This window comes from Ixodes scapularis, unplaced genomic scaffold, assembly GCF_016920785.2.
Source record: "Ixodes scapularis isolate PalLabHiFi unplaced genomic scaffold, ASM1692078v2 PGA_scaffold5__190_contigs__length_132052651, whole genome shotgun sequence".
NCBI classification, from domain to species: domain Eukaryota; kingdom Metazoa; phylum Arthropoda; class Arachnida; order Ixodida; family Ixodidae; genus Ixodes; species Ixodes scapularis.
This window is the reverse complement of record NW_024609880.1, coordinates 70,767,747-70,793,194: the sequence shown is the minus strand read 5'-3', so window position 1 is coordinate 70,793,194 and position 25,448 is coordinate 70,767,747. Positions and strand designations below refer to the sequence as shown.

At 45.2% G+C, this 25,448-nt stretch overlaps 1 protein-coding gene across 1 annotated transcript in view; it reads left to right on the top strand.

The window, feature by feature from the left end:
- The window catches only part of LOC8043199 (integral membrane protein GPR155), a 104,283-nt gene that overhangs the window by 41,045 nt on the left and 37,790 nt on the right, over nucleotides 1-25,448 (top strand). The window contains exons 4-5 of the mRNA XM_040210111.2: nucleotides 10,211-10,335; nucleotides 22,655-22,814. Coding sequence (XP_040066045.2) covers nucleotides 10,211-10,335; nucleotides 22,655-22,814 — 285 coding nt within the window. The remainder of the gene's footprint in view (nucleotides 1-10,210; nucleotides 10,336-22,654; nucleotides 22,815-25,448) is intronic.

The following is a 25,448-nucleotide window of genomic DNA, read 5'->3' as shown; positions in this document are numbered from 1 at the left end:
CAGCAAAGCCCTAACAGCACATCTCCCCCCTTTAAAACTGAAGTCTATTTACAGGTTTTACAGCTCTTCCACTTCGTGTCGTGTACTCAGTCGATCCGATGTCTGGTGCTGCACTTTTATCGGTGTCTTCACTCCTAGGCACCGGTGTAAGAGCAGTCGATCCGATGTCTGGTGCTGCACTTTTATCGGTGTCTTCACTCCCAGGCATCGGTGTAAGATGAAAGCTGTTTCGGCGAAGAGTATCTGAATCGGTGTCCACTAAGTATGACCTTGGGTACTCCGTTGCAGATTGCACTGTTCCTCTTTTTCGCTGATCGGTAATCCAGACCACATCTCCTCTTCTCAATAGTTTGCGTTGTCTTACACCCCGTCGTCTGTCATAGTTGGCCTTTTGTTGATTTGTTCTTTTTCTTTCCCACCGTTGGAGTTCTTTGGCATTCACAAGCCTAGGTTCCAAAGAAGAGGAAACAGATGGAAGGGACGTTCTCGGTTTGCGACCCATGAGTAATTCGGCGGGACTATATCCATTTCCCAATGGTGTTGCACGGTAGGATTGCAGTGCGATGTAGCTGTCAGATGTCTTCTTGAGGCTTCTCTTAATAATTCTAACAGCAACTTCAACAAATCCATTGCTCTGTGGATATCTTGGACTGGACGTCCTGTGTTCAAAACCCCATTCCTGGGCGAACTGCTGAAATGCACTTTCAATGATTCGCTGGAACTGTGGTCCATTGTCACTGAACACAACTTCAGGCGTCCCATGTTTTGCAAAAATTGACTTTAGGTGTATTATTACACCGTTTGATGTCATAGTATTCAGAAGAGCAATTTCTGGATATCTCGAGTAATAGTCAGTTACTAGAAGATAGTTCTTTCCTGACAGGTAGAACAAATCCATTGCTACTTTCTGCCATGGACGCTCTGGAAAGTTGGATGGCATCAAAGGTTCATGGCGCTTGGACGCTTCTTTGATGCATTCTGGACATCTGCGTACCATACTTTCGATGGCTGTTGAAAGTCCTGGCCACCATACAGAGTCTTTGGCTCGAGCTCTGCACTTGGTTATTCCTTGATGACTCGGTGGATCTTCAGCAGAATATCAGGACGCATGGACAGCGGTATGATGAGTCTTGATCCTCTCATGAGCAGTCCATCTTGAACGGCGATCTCTGATTGATGTTGCCAATATTCTTTGCAGCTGTTAGGGACTTCTTTTCGAATGGGCCACCCTTTTTCGCTGTACCATGCCAACTGTTTGCATGTAGAGTCCCTGGCCTGCTTATCTTTGATTTCTTGTAGCCTCTCTTCTGTCGCGGGAAGGTCAGCTGTCACCCTCTTGACATATGCAGCCACCTCTTGCTCCAGATCTCTGTCACCAGTTTCGCTTAGAGGCTGTCGGGACAATGTGTCCGCCGCAATTAAAGACTTTCCTGGAATGTGTTTCATCATATAGGAGAATCTCATCATTCTCATCTTCATTCTTTAAAGTCTAAGTGTGATGCCAGCTAGATTTCTAGACATGAAGATTGGCACAAGCGGCTTGTGGTCGGTTGCAATTTCAATGTGAAGGTGCTCCCGGTAGCCTCCTGTCTAAACGCCATGTTTATTCTGTATATCAAAAACCCCCCGTCGTTCTCCTCTTCTTCAGCAAAGCCCTAACAGCACAGTGGGCTTCATGAGGACTACGCTTTAACAGATTGATCAACAGGTACTCACAACCCTACACCAACACACTGTTTAGAAACAAGCCCGCTTTTTCCCACACCGGGTGTGGGCAATACACGTGCGCCGAAACCACAATTGCGTGAGGCGAAGCTTCTGTACATGCGCAGTACCGACAGCAGCGCCACCGCAGTGGTGTGACGTTAGAGAGTTGAGTTGGTGCCTATACAGGGTGTTTCCGAGCGCTACTGGGGTGTAAAACTATTCGTATAAAATAAATCAATGAAACGAGTGCAATTAAACTTCCCACAAAGGTATCTTCACGTGGTGCCAGACTTGTAGTTCAACTACTCTATTCAAGTTACTGTAGTTTAACTACTTTTCTGAGTAGTTTAGTAACTTTGAATTAACTTTTTATTTCGGTAATTAGTAGTTTACTTTAATTACTTTTTCCGAGTAACTTTTACTCAAATTACAAATTACTTTTGAATTTTAGTGTAAGGTTTCTTGGTGAACGAACATTCCTCCACAGGAATAGATACGATATCGGAAGATCAGCTGATATTTTGCTAAGAGGGGGAAACATATGGCGTAGGCGGGGGGGGGGGGGGGGGAGGAGGGGGAGTGGTTTGGAGGGTCGGAAACTTAAAATATTTACTTCCACAATTCTGCTACGAGTCGCGGGGAGACACGTCGCAGGTTAAGCACAGCAAATGCGGCATTAGCGCCGAAGACTGGCATTTCTTTGTGTCCCGAAGCTCAAGGAGAGTTGACGTATTTAAAGGAGGGTTTGTCGCCACTTCTCCCCAATGTAAGAACTCTCGCTCCCTACAGAAAGTGTACGCACTGCAGCCTCACTCAAATGAATTAACAAAATGTAGCACCCGCTCTGAAGCCTTTCTGGTGCATTCGTAGTTTGTGCTGTACTTGAAGGATTGCGTGCTAAAGGGCAACGCAAAGGTGACCTCTTTGCGGTGCCTTTCCTCGCAAAACTCAACATATGCAGGTGTTCCAAGATCCGAAGATCGTTCGAGAAGCTTAATAATTCCCCCAACGTTTTTACAAAAAAGAAAAAAAAGAAGAAAAAGGCAAATACAAGGTGAATTGGGAAGCACTTTAAGAGCACGGTACTTAAAGTACTATTTCAAGTAGGATTAGAAAACTTCTACTTTACTTGAAGTACATTCTCTGAACATGTACTTGTACTTTACTAAAGTATATTTCTGGTATTTTCTGATCAAAGTAAAATTCCCGACTTCAAAGTACATTCCCCAAATTTGGAAACAAAAAATGGCGAATCGTTATGTGAAAACGCGCTATCGTCTTTAGGAACCTTGTGGTGGCTGCGGAAGAAGAGAACTTCCTCCTCGAGCCCCTTGAGCAGAGGATGATCCCGAGCAGACACGGCCGTGTCTGCTCGTGACTACAACGCTCACTGCCGTCTTCACGATTAAATTGTGATATATATAAAATCGAGTCTTATCAAGTGGTGACCCGGGCAAAGAACACAGGGCATGCAAGCTGCCGGTGAGCCCCCTTCGGCCATTAGTACCGTGACGGTCAAGCTTCCGCCCTTTTGGCCAGGAGATCCAGGTCTCTGGTTTGCGCACATTGAGTCTCTTTTCGCAACACGCAACGTATCACGACAAGATACAAAATTTCATTACGTAATCAGCGCTCTCCAACCAAGTGAAGCTGGAGAAGTACAGAATATTATTATAACCCCCCCCCCCCCCCCCCCCCCCCCCCCGTCACTCATCCATACGACAAGATCAAAGAAGAGCTCATAAAGCGCACGACGGCATCAGAGCAACGATGTCTTCAACAACTTCTTAAAAATGAGGAGTTAGGGGACCTCAAGCTTTGTCAATTGCTAAGATCAATGCGGCAACTTCTCGGAGATCGGGCAGCTTCCTTCGACGACACCATACTGCGAGAACTTTTTCTGCAACGAATCCCGAGTAACGCGCGCATGATTCTGGCGACGTCCAGTGACATTTATTTGGACTGCTTAGCCGAGCTCGCGGACAAAATTTTGGATATTGCTGTACCTTTTGTGGCCACTACCGCACTGGTTCGAGGCAGCACTCAGACGTCAGAAGTTCAGCAACTCCGAAAGGAAGTACGCCATATTACTCATTTGGTTGAGACAACTCTGCGACTGCCACGCTCCTTAAGCCGTCGCAGCAGAAACCAACATCACACAGATAATGCCTCCACTCGACGAGACAGCTGATCGCCTCGTAGAAATTTCTCTCGCGGCAGCCCACGAGAGTCGTCTCCGAACAGTCAGATATGCTGGTACCATCGCAAGTTTGGTAACTACGCACGCCAATGCCAGAACCCCTGCTCTTTTCAGGGAAACACCCGGACCAACCACTGACGGTGGCCAGTTCAGTTGGCTCGTCTTCCGGCCGCCCCACGCTCTTCTTTGTTTCTGATCGCCAAACACATCTCCGATTTCTAATTGATACAGGGGCAGAAGTCAGTGTTATTCCTGCTACCTCACAAGACTGCAAAATCAAAATTCAAAACAACTACTAACGCTCTGCGAGCAACCAATGAAACTGCCATCACCACCCACGGTGAGCAATCAGTGCGGTAGATTTCGGACTACGACGTACACTCCGATGAGTTTTTATAATTGCAAATGTTCAATATTTCATCATTCGAGCCGATTATTTCATGCACCATAGGCTGTTAGACGCCACCATTTAAATTGGCGTGCGCGGTGTCGTGTCTAATTCACCACTGCTGAGTCCTACACCATTAAGTCTGAAGACAAACACAAACAACGACACCATCATTGGAAACTTCCCCAGCCTGACACAACCATGCAACACGGAGCGACCAGTCAAACATGATGTGCAACACTTCATCACAACCACCGGACCTCCCGTGCATGCCCACGCCGGTCGTCTAGCGCATGAAAAACTGCAAGCGGCACGTCAAGAATTTCAGAAGATTATGGACTTGGGACTGATTCGACCTTCCTCTAGCAACCGGGCATCTCCATTACACCTAGTACAAAAGAAAAGTGGTGACTGGAGACCATGCGGAGATTACCGTGCCTTCAACAACAACACAACCCCTGACCGGTACCTGATTCCTCATCTCCAAGACTTCTTTGAAAATCTTTATGGTATGTCGGTATTTTCAAAAATAGATCTTGTCAGAGCATACCATTAAGTACCATTTGCACCTGACGATATACTAAAAGCAGCAATTGTAGCTCCATTTGGCCTCTTCGAATTCGTTTGAATGCCGTTTGGGTTGCGTAATGCTGCCCAGAACTTTCAACCGTTTATTGACCAAGTTCTCAGAGGACTGGACTTCTGTATCGCTTATCTTGATGATATTCTAGTGGCCAGCGCATCCAACGAAGTGCATGAATGACACCTCTATGAACTATTCAAAAGTTTAATGAACATGGCGTAGTTATTAATATCGCAAAATGTGAATTCGCGGTACCAACTCTAGAGTTTTTAGGCCACCATGTTGATAATCAGGGGCCTCGACCACTCGACAGCAAAGTGAAAGCTATTCGCGACTATCCAACACAGTCCAGCATACGTCAGCTGAGAGAGTTTCTGGGACTGTTAAATTTTTACCACCGTTTTATTCCCGGTTGCGCGGATATCGTCCAACCACTGAATGATCCATTGATCGGCCCAAGAGATTCTAAACCTCCATTCATGTGGTCTGATTCAACCTCAGCCGCATTCAGCACCATTAAGACTGCAATTGCCAACGCCACCTTAATTGCTAGTGTTCCCTAAGCCTGAAGCACCAACCGATATTATGGTAGATGCTTCTGGGGCAGCCATCGGAGCAGTACTACAACAACACATCAGTGGACAATAAAAATCTTGCGTCTTCTTCTAAAAAAAAAAAAATTAACTGCGACAGAAACCCACAACAGCGTATTTGGGCGTGAACTTCTTGCCACTTGCCTCAGCGTCAAACATTTCCGGTATTTCGTTGAATGTCGCACATTTTTTATCCTCACGGAGCACAAGCCACTGATATTTTCTGTAACATCGAACGGCAATACCTATACACGCAGAGAACAAAGACAGTTGGCATTCATAAGTAAATTCATAACCAACATCCGACACATCAAAAGAAAGCACAAAGTAGTTGCTGATGCGTTATAACGAGTGGATATTGCTGATTTGAAGCTACCGGGCGTCGAACAGATTGATTTTTCGGCTATTGTATAACATCAACTCCAGGACACTGAGTACCAAGGTACATCTCTGCAGCTTAAAAAAACAAACACACCGTACACAGATATTTCGCTCCTGTGAGATTTTTCAACAAGAACAGCATGACCCTAAATTCCACCCGCATTCCGCAAGAAAATCTTCGATGATTCCGTAAGAAAATCTCCAGGAATAAGAGCTACGCACAAACTTATCAACACCCGTTTTGTCTGGCCAAAAATAAACACAGATAACCGAAAGTGGTCAAGATTATGTACAACTTGTCAAAAATCAAAGGTTCATCGTCATACCTTGGTCATACCATAACACCATTCGCGAAATTTCCACCAGTTACGGGAGGTTTTGAGCATGTTCGCCTAGATTTAATTGGTTCATTACCTCATTCAAACGGCTTCACATACATTTTAACATGCGTGGATCGTTTTATACGATGGCCGAAGGCAGTCCCGATCCCCGACATGATAGCTGCAACAGTTGCCCAAGCTTTCGTCAGAGGGTGGATTGGCCGTTTCGGAGTACCGTGAATAGTTACTAGGGACCGCGGCCGACAGTTCGAGTCGTACCTTTTTCTGAACTGATGCGACTCCTTGGCATCAAACGCCTTCGCACAACGGCGTATCATCCGGCCACAAATGGAATGGTTGAACGATTTCATCGACAACTGAAATCATCGCTGCGTGCTCACAGCTTCATCCCCTGGACTGAAGCGCTACCCATTGTTCTACACTAGGAATTCGTTCCACGTTCAAAGCGGACATTGGGGTCTCTAGTGCTGAGCTTGTTTACGGCACTACACTACAACTACCTGGCGAATTTCTTCACAGCACGTCACCTGATGTGTCTACGTGTGCCCAGGATTTTAGAAACTATGCTGATCGCCTCAGACAACATTTCAGATAACTTCGCCCATGTGCACCATCGGGAGGTTAGTAACCAGCCTTCTTTCATCAGCCCCGACCCTGAAACCTGTACTCGAGTTTTTGTTCGCATCGATAGAACGAAGAAGCCACTTGAACAGCTGTACCAAGGTCCGTTCAAGGTCATCAACCGAAAGCCGGTTCTTTATCATTGATAGGGGGGACCGTCATGAAACGATCTCAACTGATAGCTTGAAACCTGCTTATACAGACGAATGCAGCTACAAACATCACTTTAACGCAAACAAACCAGCAAGTCGGTTCCAACCATTGCATTCGGTGAAACGCAACTTGCATGTGCACTGGGATTAAGACTTAACAAACTTCCTAGCGATGTAAATAATTGTACATATTTTTATCGCAGTGTTCAGTGCTAAAACATTTAGTTACAATGTGCGTGTGTTGGATCGAACTTCGTTTCTACCGAGGGGAGTAACTGTGGTGGCTGCGGAAGAAGAAAAAACTTCCTCCTCGAGCCCCTCGAGGAGAGGATGATCACGAGCAGACACGGGTTAGAATGACTACAACGCTCACTGCCGTCTCCACGATTAAATTGTGATATATATGAAATCGAGTCTCATCAAGCTCATCTTGTCATTTCTCTGATTAAAGCAATGGCGGCTGTAAGACCGATACAAATATGTGCCTTATAAGTGTGTTGTGTTAAATATTTCGTCAGCGAGAGTAAAACAACTACTCTGTGGTGACTTGACTTCATCAAATATTTGCCGCCATTTCCGAAAAAAAAAGATGCTTTTTTGATTACTTTTCGAGCACTGCATACCGATTAAGATAAAGTCAAAAAAAAGGGTATGAAAGAGCATCACGAAAGATTGTGTTAAAACGTATTTGTACTTTACTTTAAAAGTATGTTGTATTTATAGTCCTATCACGTACATTGCACCCGGTGTACTTACTATACTTGAAGTACGTAACCTCTAATTGACTTTGTACACTACTTCAGGTACTTTTAGACGTACTTTATGCAACACTGTAAACAAGCAAACACTGTCTGCGAAATCAAGCTCAGGCAGTGCTGAACCTCAAATTAGAAATGATACACCCGCAGTAAATCAATGACCGGAAAATAAAAAAGTACAAAACAATTAATCACGCAAAAACAGAACCAGCTATTAAAGCATTTATATGAAAACACAAGCCGCTTTATATTTGTCTAGCAGAATTTCGCTAACGGATCAAAACATTTATGTACCTTCTTGTTGCTATAAAAAATATGAAAGTAACTTCAAAAGTAATTCTCTACCTTTTTACGGTAGTTAGTAATTTACTTAATTACTTTCCATTTGAGTAATTTCTTGTGTGCTTAAATTACTTTTGAGGCCAATACCCAGTAACTTAACTTAGTTTATTTTTAGTAACTTGTACATGTTGTGCATTAAGGATAATAAAATATTACAGGGCAAGTCTTAGGAAACACATTTAAGCCTAAAAAAATCTTGCTTACTTCTTATTCACGAAGGAAATGATAAAAAACACCTGGTAAGAGCTTCTATACTCACACATGACACAAAACATCAAAGAAAATATGAAAGTTATTTTTTTATATCAACATCTCAAAGCAGGCTCAGCAGATCCGAGCATATGTGGTTGTACATCGCCAACTTTCTAAGGCACTCCGCAAAATATTTTTTTTTCAATGAACATATAAAAATTGTTGTTCATTTACGGTTTATAATACCGAGGCAATACAGTCCTCGGGAACATTGCGATCTTTTTGTCAATAAAAACAAATTTACAATTTTGTGAATGTAAACCATAAAAATGAATGCAAAAAAAAAAAAAAGAAAAAAAGCTCAGAGCCGTGAATAAGCACTTAACACGTTCAAAAGTTTAATTACGGCTCATTCACATTTTATGACTGTTACCTAAAATATTCCCGGGGAACATTTCAATGTTTGTTGTGATTCACTTGAAATTCCAAGGTTAGTGGATGCGACGAGGTGTTGATGTCCAAAAAAGTTGGGGATGTCTGTGAGCTAGTAGCAGTGTCAACCAGGCGGGTTTTTCCGTGTTATTCCTTGTGAAAAGGAAACAACAAATTGTTTTTAGGCCTTGCATGTTCTTCCTGAAACCCACACTCATGAAATTTGAGTAGAATAAATGCACCACCTAAAGACATATCGTTGTGAAAAGTTTCAAAGTTCATTGGTTAATTCTGAGAAAATTGGGAAGTATTTTTAATGTATTAAAAATAAAAACGTGAAAGCAGATTACTTTTCAGCACAAACTGCCGATGAGGACAGTTTTTTTTTTTTTTATTGTTTTGCAGTTGTTTAGTGAAACTGTGAAAGGCAAGTGTGGAGTTTTTTTTTACGGGGCAAGTCTCTACCCGGCGATGGCAAAACCCAAGATGGCTGAAAGAGAGGAGTTGGATATTCAACGGGAGGTTCTAAGTATAAGGGAATTTTCGTAAATCGTAAGCTGGGGATTGAGGGCCCTAAGAGCGCTTGCTCAATCCATGCTAAATGTTACACTACGAGCTTCCGCTAGCTTTTGCTAGCATCGCAACTCTCTTGCGAAGGATCTTTGAAAGGTCGCTATTGTTAAAGCGAAAGGTTTCGGGCGATAGTCTTTACACAAACACAGGTGATCCTGTTTCTTGTGCGGTATGTGTCTTCACAGACGGCCCACCGGTCTCCAAGTTACACGGTCACCGACAAGTACAGCCTGAAGCACAGTGTACGACTCATTTCGCCTGAATTCCAGCAAGTGCGAATTCGATTTTTCAGGAGCACATACCCTGGGGCAATCGAGCGGCGCCGCTGGTTTGCTAGGCGAGATCTGTCCAAGCATATTTACGACGTTGGTTGTGATGTTGATGGCCTCTTGGAGCCGATTACGAACGTTCTTTGCATGTCGGATAGGGCGCACTTCGCACCACATGGCGATGTCGTCTGCGTAAGATGAAAATTTGAGCAGGGAAGGTCAATAGACCTATTTTAAAAGTATACGTGCCATGCAGTAGGTGAGGTGCCAAATATCCAAGTTCGGCATTGTTTGAACAAGCGTACTTCGGGTATGTACTAAACACGAGGATTGCGTCGGCGTTCCGCGAGGACTCGGATCTAATTGCAGGTGTTTTGACCAAGAAATGGCGATCGCCAATGTTGCTCGATGAACTATAGAAAAGAGTAGCTCGAGATACTGGTTTCGGCTTCCTTCTGATTTCGCTCCAGGAAGTGTCATCATTGCCAGATTGATGCAGTACAGGCCACCCGGTTCATAATCACAGGCTACGCCATCACCCGTTGGAGAACAGCAAAGACACAATTGCGAAACCGCGAACCCCGTCAGAATTATGCGCGTTCAGTCGCTTATCGCTTGTCAATTATTAAAATATGGTGTGTATATGATTCTTACCACAGGGTGGCGCTCCATGTGCAGGTGTTGGCTGACGCCTTCGCTGCGCCCATCTTGTTTCTCCTGGGATATTACATCGCCAAGTCGTGTCGAGGTTCCACGCTGAAAGGAAACCTGGTCCAAGCGATTGCCCTCGCATCCGTCAAGTCGTAAGTGTACTCTCGAAAATCGAGAGGAAGAATTGTGCGTTTTGTACGTCCGTCTATAATGCCACACAATAAATGCAGAAAAAAAAAACAACAACAACAACGATATAATAAAGGACATGCCGGCAATGGTTTAGAGATTTTGAGTAATGTGAAATTAGGCTTCACACAGGGTTTAACTTACGCCCCAGTGAGCTGGTCTCATGGACTACAATAAGTGGAGTTTCGGGGTTTAGCTCAATAAGTTCACGGCCTGTCTACACTCTTCAGAAATCAGCTAGGTGTGTCTGCTTTCCCGCAAAGCACTTAAGAGAGGCAGTTGCTGCAATGTCTTCGAATCAGGAAACTAAAACTATGTTTAGACAAAAAGAAAAAAAAAGGCTCGGTTGTGACGCTAGGCATGACGGTTTACGTTCTTACGTTATGCTCAGTGCCATAGCGCATACTGTTTTTTTTATAGCGCGTGCAGAAGACGGTTATTCAAATGGTCTATATCCTAACCGCGCTCTAGAAATACTTTACCCTTGTCTACCTTCCCGCAAAACATGCAGCCAACGACTACTTTCCCACAGAACCAGTGATTGAGCTTGGTGGTGTCTAGGGTCAGAAAAACGTTGTTCAAATTAAAAAGGAGGACTGTCGTGCCACGTACACGTTCGAAACTTCACACCGTCAAAAATAATCTCAAAATGCCCAAGTATAGTAACTTAGATTGCTCTCTACGGTCTTGCCGTGAATGTTGATGGTGCGGCGGTTGCGCCACTCCGCGCCCATATTTACTTTTTGGAGCGCGGCGTTTCCGCGTATAGCGCCGTCGCCGACGACGTACCCGCCCCGCTAAATTAAGCGGGAAATTGAATTGGTGTTGAAGTCATGTGGCGTAAATTTCCCCGCTAAATCTAGCGGAGAAACTGAATTTGTTCATGGGTGACGTGACACGAAGTCGTGTGACGTCATTTTTCCCCGCTAAATTTAAAGGGGAGACTAAATTGGTGTTGGGATCATGTGGCGTCAATTTTCCTGCTAAATTTAGCTGGGAAACTGTGGGAGGAGGGGAAGGTATGGAGGAGAAGGATGGGAGGGTACAAAGTAGGAGGATGGGAGGGTATGCAGGAGGAGGAGGGGAGGGTATGGAGGAGGAAGAGGAGGGAGAGAGACGGAGGTTAGAAGAGGAGGGAAGGAGGGGAGGAGGTGGAGCAGAGGGGGAGGGGGAGGGGAGGGTATGGAGGAGGAGGGACATACCCTACCCTCCGTACCCTCCCTTCCTCCTCCTCAAGAGCTGCACTCTAATTTCGCACTACAGAGATTTGCAAACATCTTTACCTTTTTTTTGTCTTCGCGTTTTCAAATACTTACCTCCAGAACAATAAAATAGAGTAGGCCGAGTGAAACCTGCAACTTTATAGCAGCTTGTTGTTCCAAGTAATAGTAATACGAGGAAGAGAAAAAAAAAAAAAAAGAATGCACACGCGTTTTCTTTTTTTCGTTTCCCCCCAGGAATTGCAGTAAGAAAAATGGGCGGTGCTTCGTGGAGCCTTACCTATTTCTGGCTTTTTTTGTGAATTAAATGTTAGGATAACCAGGCTCGATCTAAAATGGGACGTAAAAATAGGAGTCAGCACGTAGCAATCTAAACTTTTCGTCAAAGGCGTATATCAGAGGTCGGTTTTAGCATTAAAATTACAAAGAGTTGGTTCTTTTCTCTAAAGAAATAGGGTAAACAAAGACTTGCCAGGGTCAACGGCGGACGGCGACGCAGACGATCGAGTCGAGTGGCGGGGTCGCGTTTGGCTCGTGTATTGATAGATGGCGCTACCTCCTTATCGAGACTGCTCGCGACGACCGTGATTGAATAAAATGAACCTAATCTTTTTGCAATGTACCTTCGTTTTAAAAATAAATTTAAACAATAAAAGCAAAACTATAAAAAAGGTTGCGTAACGAAGGCGCTTTTTCTGCCGGCGAATTTCGTCTGCATGTCGTCTGCTTTCTTTCGCGTCGTCGGCTACACCTTCCGATGCTGCTCCCGGCGCCATCTATTAATACGTGCGCCAAACGCGCCCCACCACTCGACTCGGTCGTTGGCGTCGCCGTCCGCCGTTGACCCTGGCAAGTATTTTGTCCCTGCTTTTTACAGAAAGGGATCTACGCTTTTAATTTTACAAGATAAAACCGTCTTATGAAATACACCTTTGACGAAAAGATTAGATTCCTACGTGCAGGCGCCGACTTGTGCGGCCCATTTTAGATCGAACCCGGGTATTTCAGACACCGCACATATACGGCATTTTAAATTAGCTATACGTTATTAATGCGAAAGCATTACCTGTCCCATGAAACTAGCTGACGTCATCAGGCTGAAGCGCGAAAAAGGCAGATAGTTTCCTTCGGTTCCTTTGGCTGGCGCGCGTTGACGGGCCTTTCATTGGCCGCTGCGCTCGTCAGTTTCCACGACCGCTCACCCCATGGCGCAGCATGTCCATCATCGTGGAGCGTCCAAGGTCACGAGGGGAGCACACGCGCCGACCGGCGACGAAAAATACGCCGCAGACGGAAAAGGGAGCGGGGAGCGGCTTGCATGCTTTCGCATTCACAACTCATAAGGAATGCTTAGGTGTACCTCAACCTTTTTTACTAAGACGTACAGGTTTCAAACGCCAAAAGCACCGTTCGTTCCCCCGACAACCAAATCTCGTAAAAACTAAAACGTGTAAATAAAATTAATTAGTGTTTTTTGTTTTGTTTGGTTGCAAAAATAAACCATGCACGCCTTGCTAAACACTCATTCTCCGCCCAAAGTAGCGGTAGCAGTCCGAACCAGGTGCCGATGTTTCAGAACTAACCGTTAACTCATTCAAAAGTTATAGATAGTATTTACTGGCGGCCATAACTGTATGCGCGACAGCTGAGCGCGTGTGCTGATGGCGAGCTCTCACAGTTCTTTTGCAACGTGCATCTCACACGATCAAGATTGCCGGTCTTAGCGGCCTACTATTGTGAGCTCGCCCTAAGCACACTCAAACATGGCGTCCAGCGATTACTTCCTATGGGGGATTGTTCGAAAATTTTGATGGAAAAATGGGGCCCGTTTTGCCTGTTTTCGGTAGCAAGCGTCCACCCAACTCTATGTATTCGAGAACTCTGTCGGCTGCCATTTTCCCCCCAAAAAAATTGAAGAAAATTAGAACTATTGAATGAGAGAGCCCTTAGTTATGAAACTTTGGCATCTGGTTTGCACCGCTAGTGCTAAATCTGGGCGGAGAATGAACTTTCGGCGATGCGTAGTTTAGTTTTGCGGGAGAAAAAGCCGTGCAATTTTTTAGGGACACCTTGTACTTCTTGCAGCGTATGAAGATGAGGCAAGACCTTTTTTGTACTATATGTGACGAGTATAAAGGTGCGCTTAAGAGTGACGGCTCTTTGGCCATCTTTGTGGTTAAACTCACTGTTGCCAGTTATCTGACCTTTTATCTGAAATCGCAGGAAACTGCTTTCTGTCCAAAAGTGTTAGAAACACTCCATGATAGCAAAGCAATATCACCTGGTCTTCCTGACAGCGAATCTAAAGTAGTGTTGGCGCACCCAGGAATATTTTTCGAGGGGGCTTGATGTCGCTAGATATGCATGGGGTCCGGGAGGTGGAGGAGGGGGGGCGGGGGGCGGTGGCGTCAAAATTCATTTAAATGTGGTCGCGGACGTAAAAGGACCGGCAAATGTAAAATTGAAATTAAGAGTTTAATCGGCAAACTTGTGCAAAAAACAAAAAGTACGAGCGTCGAAAAAATATTGGGTTGTATGAATGTTTATACAGCCTAGAACTTGGTCTGCCTCAACGGGCGGCGAGTCTCCCAGTTGTAGATGAGCAATTTAGCCAGTGCAGTACAACCGCTAGCCTGGGGTCTTTAACGTGCACCAGGCTGTAGTGATACACGACCGCATGCCGGTACGATGCTCATCCAGATCGAAACGGGCAGGGCGTGAGGATTGAAACCAGTATCCTGGGTTTTGCAGCACGAGCGTTCGCTCCACGTGCTCCGACATGGTGTGCGCTAGCCCACTCGGCCACCGATCCCCTTTTTTTTATTGCATGTTAGTTACGGCAACATTCATGTCATTATAACAGCGCTGTTCCTGAGAGCGTCGAGAAAGCAGCAGCGAGCGCCGAGATGTCTGCGTGACATCTAGCTGGCGCGAGAAAGACTCGGCAAGGCCACGCTGGCCTCCTTTTTTATTACTCTCGGTATCTCCAAAATTCGGCTTAAGGCTCGTTCACGCACTTGCAACCGAGTACGACCGCAAGAGGCAAGACCTGTTGAAACCCTTTAAAGTTTCTTAGGACGACAGAACGCACTGGCACGCTGGTGCCATCTATGCGGTGACCCTGGAACTGGATTTCACAAGAGTGAAGGTTTTGCGGGATTTCCGAGGTCAAATGTGCGTAATACCTATGAGAAAGCCTCGTTTATAACGTTGACAAAAGTTTTTCGAGCCAAGCAAGAAAGGATAATGCGCGAGAGAAATAGAAAATATGCCGGATCGCCAAGTTTACACTGCTACCCAATAGATAGCGGCAGTGTGTGCTCTCGTCGAAAGAGAGATTAAAAAGTTTCAAGGTCCTCTTAGAACCTAGAAGGTTCTAAGAGGTCGCGTGTGTGAAGGGGCCTTTAGAATGTTCGAGCGTCGAGCTCGGGTGAGACTGACTCGGCAAGGTCATGTTGGCCTCTTCATCGTTTGCACCCAGTATCTCAAACATTTCTGCTATGACAAAACCCCAAGACTCAGGTAAAAACAGCACATCACTAGAAGGTCTCAGAAAAAGCTACAAAATTTATTTTGAAAACATGCGCTTATATAGGCACTGGGGCCCAGCAAAACAGAAAGATAACTACGACATTTCCTGGGGATTTGAGTGCTGGTGACCTTGAAGGACTTTTGTTGAAGTGGTCAGAAAAGACTGGTGGCGTGACCTGTCTTTCGTTTTGTGCCACCGAACAAGGTAGTTCCGGTGTAAGATGAAGTTGTGGCCTTTTACTTAGCGAGTGTTCTAGAGTTAGGAAAAGAGGTGGTTGTCGCGATGTATTTTGTGTTCTTATAATGACCTCTTATAGTTAAGTTGAGGAGAGAATTTTTTACTTTTTCTCTATCTGCTTTGCTGGGCCTCGGTGTCTATTTAAGCACTTTTGGCAAAAATATAATTCTTCAGCTGTAATATGGACCTTCTAGTGTATTAAAATGCTAATTTGGGCCCATTGGTTCATTAATGACGTGGGTAAGCGTCAAAAAAAGGCAGGGACAAGAAACTAGACAGAAGACACAAGTGTATGTGACGTTTTTACTCGCAGTCTCAAGATTTATATCATGCTTAACATTCACCAGCTGGTCTGCGCCCTTACATTCAGTTCATTCTTCCTAGAATGTTTGAGCGTCGAAACTTCGGTGTAGGAGTAAACGCGAACCTTCTAGAAGTATGGAGTAACCTTCCCTCTCCGCCATGCGCGCGGTAATACTACAATGTCGGTTGAATTTGGGGGAAGGGGGGGCTGAAGTTCCATAAGCCCCTCTTTAGGCTACGCCACTAATCTAAAGCTCAGGATGTCACATTTTTAATCTCAACAGTCGCCAGTTACACCGCTCTCCACTAAGCCCCAAAATGGCGGCGCCCACAAGAAACTAGGGAAATGGAGTGCGGATACTCGTAGGTTATTTAGTGATTCTAGCTTTTTACGATTGGACTTTTTAGTGTGCTGCGCAGTGACCCCCGTATGCAAAGTTGTCAACATAAAGAAAACAAATATGGTGCGTTCCTCTTGTTCTATCTGTTAAGGAACACGTAGCAAGTTTAAAGCATTGCGACATCAATGAGTCAACGGCTAACATTCTTGCTTTTTGGCAATCCGCATAAGCCCGGTAATACGTCACCCGCGCAACTATTGCATGGCTGGCGTGACCGTGATATAAGCGAGCGAAGGTATAGTCGCCATAAAAGCGATGCGAGGAGCGCAAACAGCTGGTTCCCCAGCCCCCCCCCCCCCCTCTTCCCCCCCCTTCCCCCTAAGCTGACAGTGCTGTGGAAGGTACGTGTTCGTTGGACCGCTCATACATCTATCTTTCGCCACGTGATCACGCTCTCCCTCCAAAGCTCACGCGCAGAGGGGGGAGTAGGGTGATGAAAAGGAGGCGGCTGATTGGTTTGGCAAGCGCGCAGCTCCCACCGCGCTGTCAGCTTAGGGGTGCGCGGAGGGTATCCGAATACGGACTGTGATATTATACCTAAATCTGGACTGGGGGCTTAGTTGCCAGGGAGCGAAACCAATTGGATTACCTTACGACGATGACGGCACTCATTTATGTCCCAGCTCGGCTCTCGAACCAGGGAGCCCTTCGAAGGTAATCGGTTGTGAACGAGAAAGGACTCGTGGCGCGCCCCAGCGACTGCTGCAAGGCTAAGATGTCGGTTCGGAAGGTAACGTCGTCTGAACGGAGAGTCTCTCTACGGATTAAGGCCTATACTTACTACGTTCACCACCAAGCTGACAGTGCGGGGGGAGGCTACGCGCTCGCCGGTCCACTCAATATTCTCTCTTTGCTCCCCTGAGCCTGCTCTCTGCACTCGGGCATGGGTGGGAAGAGCGTGACCGCGTGACGAAAGTTGAACGAATGACTGGTGCGACAAGGACGTGACTTCCACCCCACTGCCAGCTTATGGGTGAACACCGTTCGCGCTGAGCTCGAGAAGCAAAATGGGAACGTCGGTAAGCCTTTGCTTATGCAACGGAGGGCGATTTGTTGTCGTGGAAATTGCGGAGAGATGGCTTCCATGGGCTGTGTTGCACAACAGATGTTTTTCCCAGATGCTAGACAATTTGACGAATAAAAAAAAAAAATCGGTGAGTTGTTTACCTTTTTTTATTTTACTCCTTCTATTCTTTATATGCTATTCTATCCTACCCTCACTCTGTAACTCTGGCTTTTCCCGTCTCTTTTCTCATATGGCAGACCACCCATATTTTTACCTTTTGTTTCCTGTGCTCCTAATATTTTATGAAGCATTTTTTATCTGTTGATGTCTGCCTCATTTGTATTGCACCGGGCATAGGTTGAGACTGGTTTCGTACAATGAAAACTGAGTTTCGTCTTAGTGGAACGGTTTTCCACGTGTAGCAAAGGCACCGGCTACAACTTGGATATTTCGTCAGTGATCTTCTTTTGCAGGCTATCTCACTCTTCGATGTACCCCGTGTCCACAGCAGACGATGGGTCTGGTGGCACCATGACAGAACAGCACACGACAAAACAGCACGTGACAAAACAGCGCGGTCAAAACAGCACGCGTCAAAAAAAAAAAAAAAAAAAAAAGCACAGCGTCAAAACAGCACGACGACAAAACAGCACGCGTCAAAACAGCACGCGACAAAACAGCACAGCGTCAAAACGGCACAGCGACAGAAGAGCACGTGCCAAAAGAGCACGGCGTCAAAACAGCACAGTGTCAGAACAGCACAGCGTCAATATAGGACATTGACAATAGAGCTAGGGTTTGGCGCTTTCGGTTTTAATTATTTTGAAATCCGGCGTGTATTTTTCGGTTTTTACTTCAAGCAGAAGTTTTAGGTTTATTGCTGAGTATATTTTTAGACTCATAAACTTTTTAGTTCTTTTCGGTTTCTTGACGAAAACCAGTATACTGACGAAAATGCAATATTTAAAGGCGTTTGTTTAAAATTGAATAGTGAGTAAACCAGGTACTGGATTTCATATTTTTTTGCTGTCTGGGACAGCCGACGTGACCTGTTCTGCAAGACGCACTGGGGCCCTATCGTGTTCTGACATTATAACGTCGTGGGCTCGTATTTGTACACAGGACGAACATGAGCTTTACTACCACTTCGGTCGGAGAGGCAAATATCAAAATCCAAAAATTTGCAAGCATTGTACTCAGTGCGTATTTCACCCATTTTCACGACTGCGAGAGATGGTTAATTCACGCAGTCCAAGAAACGACAATAAATTAATCGTATTTATGCCCTCCTCTAGTAGACGGAAGCTAGGGGTGTTAAAAAACGTGCGGCATTTACCGATGCCCTTTAATTTTATTGTTCAGTTCAGGATTAAATTCTCTCCATTGAACAAAGAGTTCGGCACACAAATCCCTATCAGGTGAAAAACCCACATTTCGTCCTGAAGACCATTGCGTCGTCGGTTCAACTTTTCTTGAAAGTTGAACCGATCACGGAGACAGGCTTAAAACTGCGGAAGGAAGTGGTCATACGGTCAGTAATGAAGCACATTTCCCCACCCACCCCTGCAAACGCCCTCGAAAATACTGACCTTTTTCAGTTAAAACAGAATTTTAAAAAGATTTCGTCGTACTTTTACCAGTCTTATTGGTTTAAGCCGAAAACGCTGAACCCTGAATATAGCGATGGAGTTAAATAACGCATGTCTAAAAGTAGGCGCCGTAAAGGAATGGAGTGTCTAGGCCAATTCTTCGAAGGTCATCTCGTCGACGGCCAATTTGTCGAATCCGTTCTCATGGGAGCAAGTTGGGAGTAAGCAGTCTACTCGATGCGCACATGAAGACTTTTTGGGCAGTACCGCGAAGCCCCTGCTGTTGCGTATTCTGGCTATTTCTCGAGCAGTTCTGCTAATATTGACGCTTAAGTTTGCTGGTGATGTCGTCTACAATAAATGAATCAATCGCATGGCAATGTGCTGTTGTTAGTTGTTAAAAAAAAAAGAAATAACAGAAAGTGTGTGCGGCAACGGTGTGTTCAGCCCATGCTGTACGGCAACAGCATTGAGGCTGTGGCATGTTTCTGCTTCACCAGTTTCCACTCGATCGAAGCCTTCGTCCGCAATAATCTGTGAATTTAACTCAAAACAACTTCTCGCCTGCAAGCTGCAGCCGCGTGTTTCCGAAACATTTTATTCACGGCAAATGAACCCCGTAGAATCGTTGGCCATGGTGCACCTTGAATTCGCTCGACATTAAAGTTACCTTATAGGGGCCATGAAACGAATTTCGGGTTGGAATGAAGGATTTTAAATTGGAACTTTACTAATCGCATATAGTTTAGTTGGCCAAAAGAAAAAGGCTAGAAAGTCAAAAGCCAGCCTTTCAGTACGAACATTTGAAAATATAGCGGACTATTTTGTACCTTCTTGCCTTCGAAAGCTCTCCGCCTTTTCACTATGATACATCCGTGGTTCCAAAAGCGCGTCACCGGCGCCAAACGGACGTCAGCAGAGCCCAGCTCACGCATTGGACATGAAAACTGCGTCACTCGGACGTATGCGCTCGTCAGCAATCAATCCGTGGACGAATATTTGGATTCGCGTTCGTGGCCAATGAGCGCCCTGACGGAATTAATTGTCACTGGGGAATGACAAGTTCTATGGTGGTGCATAAAAAGCACGGTGGAAGCTAAGAGTCATCGCACCGGTGCCGAAGGAATGTCATGACCACGTGATTTCACAACTCGCATTTGAGTAGAGGATTAAAGCTAAGGAGGAAGAAGCAGGAAAATCATGTCATGACCCCTTTATTTTCCCGGTTCTATCAATGCATCTGTAATCGGCGCATCTCCCGCTTTTTTTGGGGGACGATCTACGCTTAGGTGGTAATTACGAAACGACAAGTACTACGGAACGTCACCGGACCGCCGCAAACCAGACGGTTCATAACTTGAACTTATGGATTTTTTTTTCCCAAAAACTTTTCATCTTTCGTTGGTTCTAAAAAAATAAATAAAAGAAGACCAGACAACGCGCCCAACACATCGACGCGAAGATATCACCTCTAACTACCCAATCTCTTCAGAGATCAGCGGAGTTAAGTAGTAGTAACTACTGCTAACTTCGTTTCTTTTTAGCAATAGCACAGCAGCACCAGTCGGGACACTGACTTTGCATTGAAATAGGCAATAAAATCCTTTATAACCTAGCGGCAATAAATGAAAGGGTTAAGGAGGTTCGAAAATATTCGCGCAGAGACAAGTGAAGAGCGTGCTCAAAGTTGCTACATGCATGCTGTTTTGACGATGTGCTGTTTTGACGCCGCGCTGTTTTGGCACGTGCTCTTCTGTCGCTGTGCCGTTTGACGCTGTGCTGTTTTGTCGCGTGCTATTTTGACGCTTGCTGTTTTGTCGCCGTGCTGTTTTGACGATGTGCTGTTTTGACGCGTGCTGTTTTGACCGTGCTGTTTTGTCGCGTGCTGTTATGTCGCGTGCTGTTCTGTCGCGTTCCCGGGTCTGGTGGCGTCGCGCGTCGGCAAGTAGAACACGGGTTTAACCTATTGGGGATGAGATTCAACCGTCGTGCCCTTAGCGGATAAGCCTCTAAGACCACGGGAGCACTGCCCGGCTAGACAGCGGCATTTCTTACCGGCCTTTGCTCTCGCTTAAAAGCGATGGGAGATTTCAACCGCGTTGAGGGGTGACTACGCCACCCCTCCGAGTACTTTCTGACCCACCCTGAAAGCCGGGGTCAAATTGCTCATACATCATACAAAAGACAGTCTGCAGATACATGTCATCGCAATATCCATTGTTCCAATGCCGCGTGCCCAAGTTTCCTCCTTGGATTGATTGCCATGCGGCATTCGAAGCACGAATCTCCCGGTAACTCGCGTTTTAATCTGTTTGCAGACTGTCTTTTGTATGATGGTATAATCAGTCTGACCCCGGCTTAACAACTGTTCCGACCATCGTGATTGAAACTGTGTGCCGTTGTACTCATACGAAACAACTGTAGCGGACTGATTAAGATGCTTTTGGCTTACGATAAATATACACTCGCGTATAGAGAATTTTTTTTTTTTGTTTTGAGAAGAGGAACAAGGAGTGTTTCTTGTATAAGTCCCTGCAGGCAGGTGGCCTCAAGGCCCGTAGACCAAGCTAGTCTAGAAGTTCCTACAATTCTACGAGGGAGAGACTTGGAGACGGGTGAGATTGAGATGCCTCCTTAGAACGAGTGAAAGCGCTGTAGGAGAGGTGTGACCCCGCCGAGCTGCAGTGGGAGAAAAAACGACCCTCCACCCCTCTTATTCGAAGGCAGTAAGAAAGCGCGCCGTTATATTCTAGCCAGGCCGCGATGGGGACATGATGGGGATTACAACACGAATAATTTGTATGTTATGTGTTTTCGACACAGCACTTGGCTGAGCCCCAGCCGAACGTTGCGTGAATGTTAGGCTGAGGCTTATGTTTAATCAGTGAGGCATCGATTAAACACGGGTCGTATTCGAATACTAACGTGCAGCGCTCGCGACCATTTGGTACCCTACACTCGGTCCAGGAAGGTGACATAAAGAGTCCAATTCACTGGTCATGTGCTGGGTCGCTGCTACCTCACCCCTCCTACTACGACCTTACTTCTCCTACCAAACTCCCTATGGACCATTCCAAATAATCCATTTTCAGCGTTTGTGCATATGGTGAGTGCTTTGCTCGCTTTCCGACGCGACGAACTTGTACGTACTGGGATGTAGAGATGAGATTGCGCGTTGGGCTGTGGCCTTTTAAACGTTGGACTGGTTTTTAAAACAAGTTGCACAAAGCACTTATATTCGATTTCCTCGCCAGTAGCTGGCCATGATGTTGGTCCAAGCACCGGACGACAAACCTCGAGAAGAGCAATGAAAAGATAGGAATGCCCACAAAATGTCTCGCTATGCCTCATCACCGCTTTTTTTTTTTTTTATTACCTGTCCGTACCAAGGTAATAGAGGGCAATTCCAAAAGAAGGAGCAGGTTTTGAACTATAAAAGACAGAAGCATAATCCGCACATCACTGGATGCAGGAAAGTTCAAGGCTTTTAAAGGCCCAACCTAGTACCTCAGTTCATGATGACACAGAGTGCTGTTTCTCGTTTATACGCAAAGGACATTACAAAAAAAGTCGTGTTGTGCGCTGCAGTTTGCGAAGTGTGAATCCATAGGTACATAAAAGAAAGGGTCGGTGCTTGTCTTATTTATTCCGGTTGGCATTCAAGATTGGAGACAACAAATTGTTCAAACTGTGAATTCAATAACTAGAGACCATCCGGTTGATTTGTGTGTGGCAAGATATAGACTTCCGTGTTATTTTATATGTTTGTCGCGCAGCCCTCGGTGTTCGAGTGCAAAGCCCCTCAAGGACCATAAAACTTTTACCTTTGAGCCTTCCTCTCTCCAGTGATGTGCTGTATATATTTATGTCTTTACAGAGTGTTAGAAATATATATAAAAAAAATTGAAATCTGTTTTTTGTTTTCAAGAAGCCTGTACTTTTATTACGCGTACGCCGTTCACACCCTTTTATTGGTGCGGTTTTATTCTCACAGGATATTGCTGCCGATTTCCTTGAAGTTGTTCACGGAACTCATGGTGCGCAGCAAAGGAGTGCGCAGCGACGAGGGCAGTTTTTCTTTCCTCTACGGTACCGTTCCCACGGCGCCCATCGTCATACTCTACGCGGCGCAGAGAGGACTACCCACCGAAAGCGTAAGGGTCGCATACATATAAAATTTTGATCGTTGGCGTGTCTGTGTGTAATGGACATTTGTGATACGTAAAAAAAAAAAAAAAAAAAAAAAATCTGTAAGTGAAAAATACAACAACAGAAAAACAAGTTTATTTTGGTTAGAGGGGTAAAACATTTTGTTCGCTAATACATAATAAATAATCTCGATTAAGCTGGAAAAGTAAGCCCGACTTATAAAAAAACCTAGCTTGAGAAGTTTCACTTTACATTCCTATATGCACACAAACAGTAATATAAATTAATTGAAGTAATAAGAAACATAACATTTAGCAGGCTTAAAGATAATACTAAAAGCGTGAAGGCACAAGGACTACAAAGAAGACGTTGTGCGTTACTAACAACTAAACTTTAATGTGAAAAAACACACACACACACATAAAATATACCGTACGCCGTCTTATCGCAATGATAACACAAGGAGACATATATCTTTGTTTTTCACATTAAAAGTTCCATTGTTAATAGCGCACTATTTGTCTCCTTCCCATAGCACCTTCTTCTCTGGCGTTTTCAGTATTCGTGCGAAGTACATACACTAAGCGATACCGTTAGCGCGAAGAAGCAATCGCATATTGTTTTTGTTTCTTTCTTAGAATCAAACGGCTGTTATCAAAAACCTAAAATTCTGATTTGGGGCACTAGCAGCTAAGCAGTAAACTTTGACGCCTTCCAAACCCTTTCGAAGTGAAGCGCACGAAAAAATCACCGTTGTAGCGTTCGCGCTATAACAGTGTCACGCAGTGTTCCAACTAGCCCGTTTTTTTTTTCATCGTACTGCATTTATAACTGCTTTATTTGAAAAGCAAACGTCTCGGATTGTCACTGTTCTCGCTGATGTAGGGTCCGAGATCCACGACTAGCTTTTTAAAGTTTTATAGTTACACAGCTCCTACATTACACGAAAGACGCGCCTTGTTCGCTGCTGGCAGGATCACAGAAGTATCTGCGGACACACTTTGAGCCCGCCGAGAAAAGCAGTCGGGCAGACACAAGTCACCACAATATCCGTGGTTCGAATGCCGTGTGCCAAGTTTCTCCTTGAACTCGTTGCTATGCGGCTTTCGAAACACAGATCTCGCGGTGACTAGCGCTCGGAATCTGTTTGTAAGCTGTCTTGTGTATAATGTATGAGCAGTGTGACCCCGGCTTTAGAAGCACGCATGTGTTTATGCTTCCCACATATCTGCAGACCGTTTTTGTATGACCAATGTGACCGTCATGCAAGAAACAAACACACCCCAGACAATATCTGCTGTCTGTCTTTTGTATTATATATTAGCAGTGTCACAGCGGCTTAAAGTAACTCCTATGCGGCGTTAACGTGATGACCGCCAACGAAGCATCCAACCAAATGATTAACAATGACCTGAGATCGCCTAAGCGGATTACGCAGGCTGGGTACCTTGATTGTTGAAATGCAGTCCTCGGCAGATTTGGGGGGGGGGGGGGGGGGGGGTGTTTGTAATTGAAAGTAGTTTTAGGTAAATACTACGCAGCTGCCTTAGACTGTGTTCCGGCCTCTAGGAATGAGTCTCGGACAATTAGATGGTGTTGCAGACACTGCTGTGTAAGTCTGTTTTGTTTAAAAGTTTTCTTTTTGTTTGTTTTTTTCAAGTTGTCACAACACTTGTGAAACAGCGCGAGGCGTGCAATTCTATGCGCCGCGTCTTGCTCAGGCGCGCACCATTAATAGAAGACTATAGCCCCTTTTTATGCAGAAAAAGAGAGCATAAAAACACTACGTTTTGAAAATATGACTGCTCAGATGTTTCGTACGGGACGTGGGAGCTCTCGTATTACTTTCTACTCTTTAAATGTGTCTTTCTCGTGAGATGAAATGCCTACCGCCACTAAATATTGCTAGAACACCGCACTTAACGAAGTTGCTTTGAACTAAAGAAATAAATACATTCAACATTCTCGTTGGGTAATGTTTGCCTTTTTGATGCCGGGAGAGAAGACAAAAACACAAGAAACGCACGCCATACGTATACACGCGAGCGCTCCAGACACCTGGTGAATAGACCGATCTATCACTAAGCGTTCCACGCATGCGTGGCGCCTTAACTGTAGTTCATAGGAGGCAGACGCCAGCTCACGAGACAACTCGTGCGTCCTCGTGCTCTGCTCGGGCAGACCCTCGGGGTGTTGTCCCGCATGCAGAGAGACTGAGTTCCCACGATGAATGGCGGCCGCTGTGACGCAAGAAAAGACTGGCTGTGAGTTTGAAACTTGTGCGTCCTGATAAAATAACATGAAGTTAATCTAAAATGTACCTACATATATCTTAGAGAACGCACGACGGGGAAAATAGTAACGTTCCCAGAGGAGTCGGACTTTTTTTATTACAATTTTTGAGGTGAATGCGATTATAGTTGGTGTTAGTTTTGCCTGGGCATTCTATGTCAAAGTATTCTCGGTAAACAATAGTCAGCCCATTTCCAACTCGCAAATAGGTTTTCACAGGCTTGCCAACTCCAGTCATACCACATAGAATGCCACGCCGTAATGCCGAATTTTTCGGCGTCCCCCACAGGAGGCCGACGCTCGGCACGGATGGGCCGCGAGTGTTTCGCCACCGTTTGGCAAGGGCT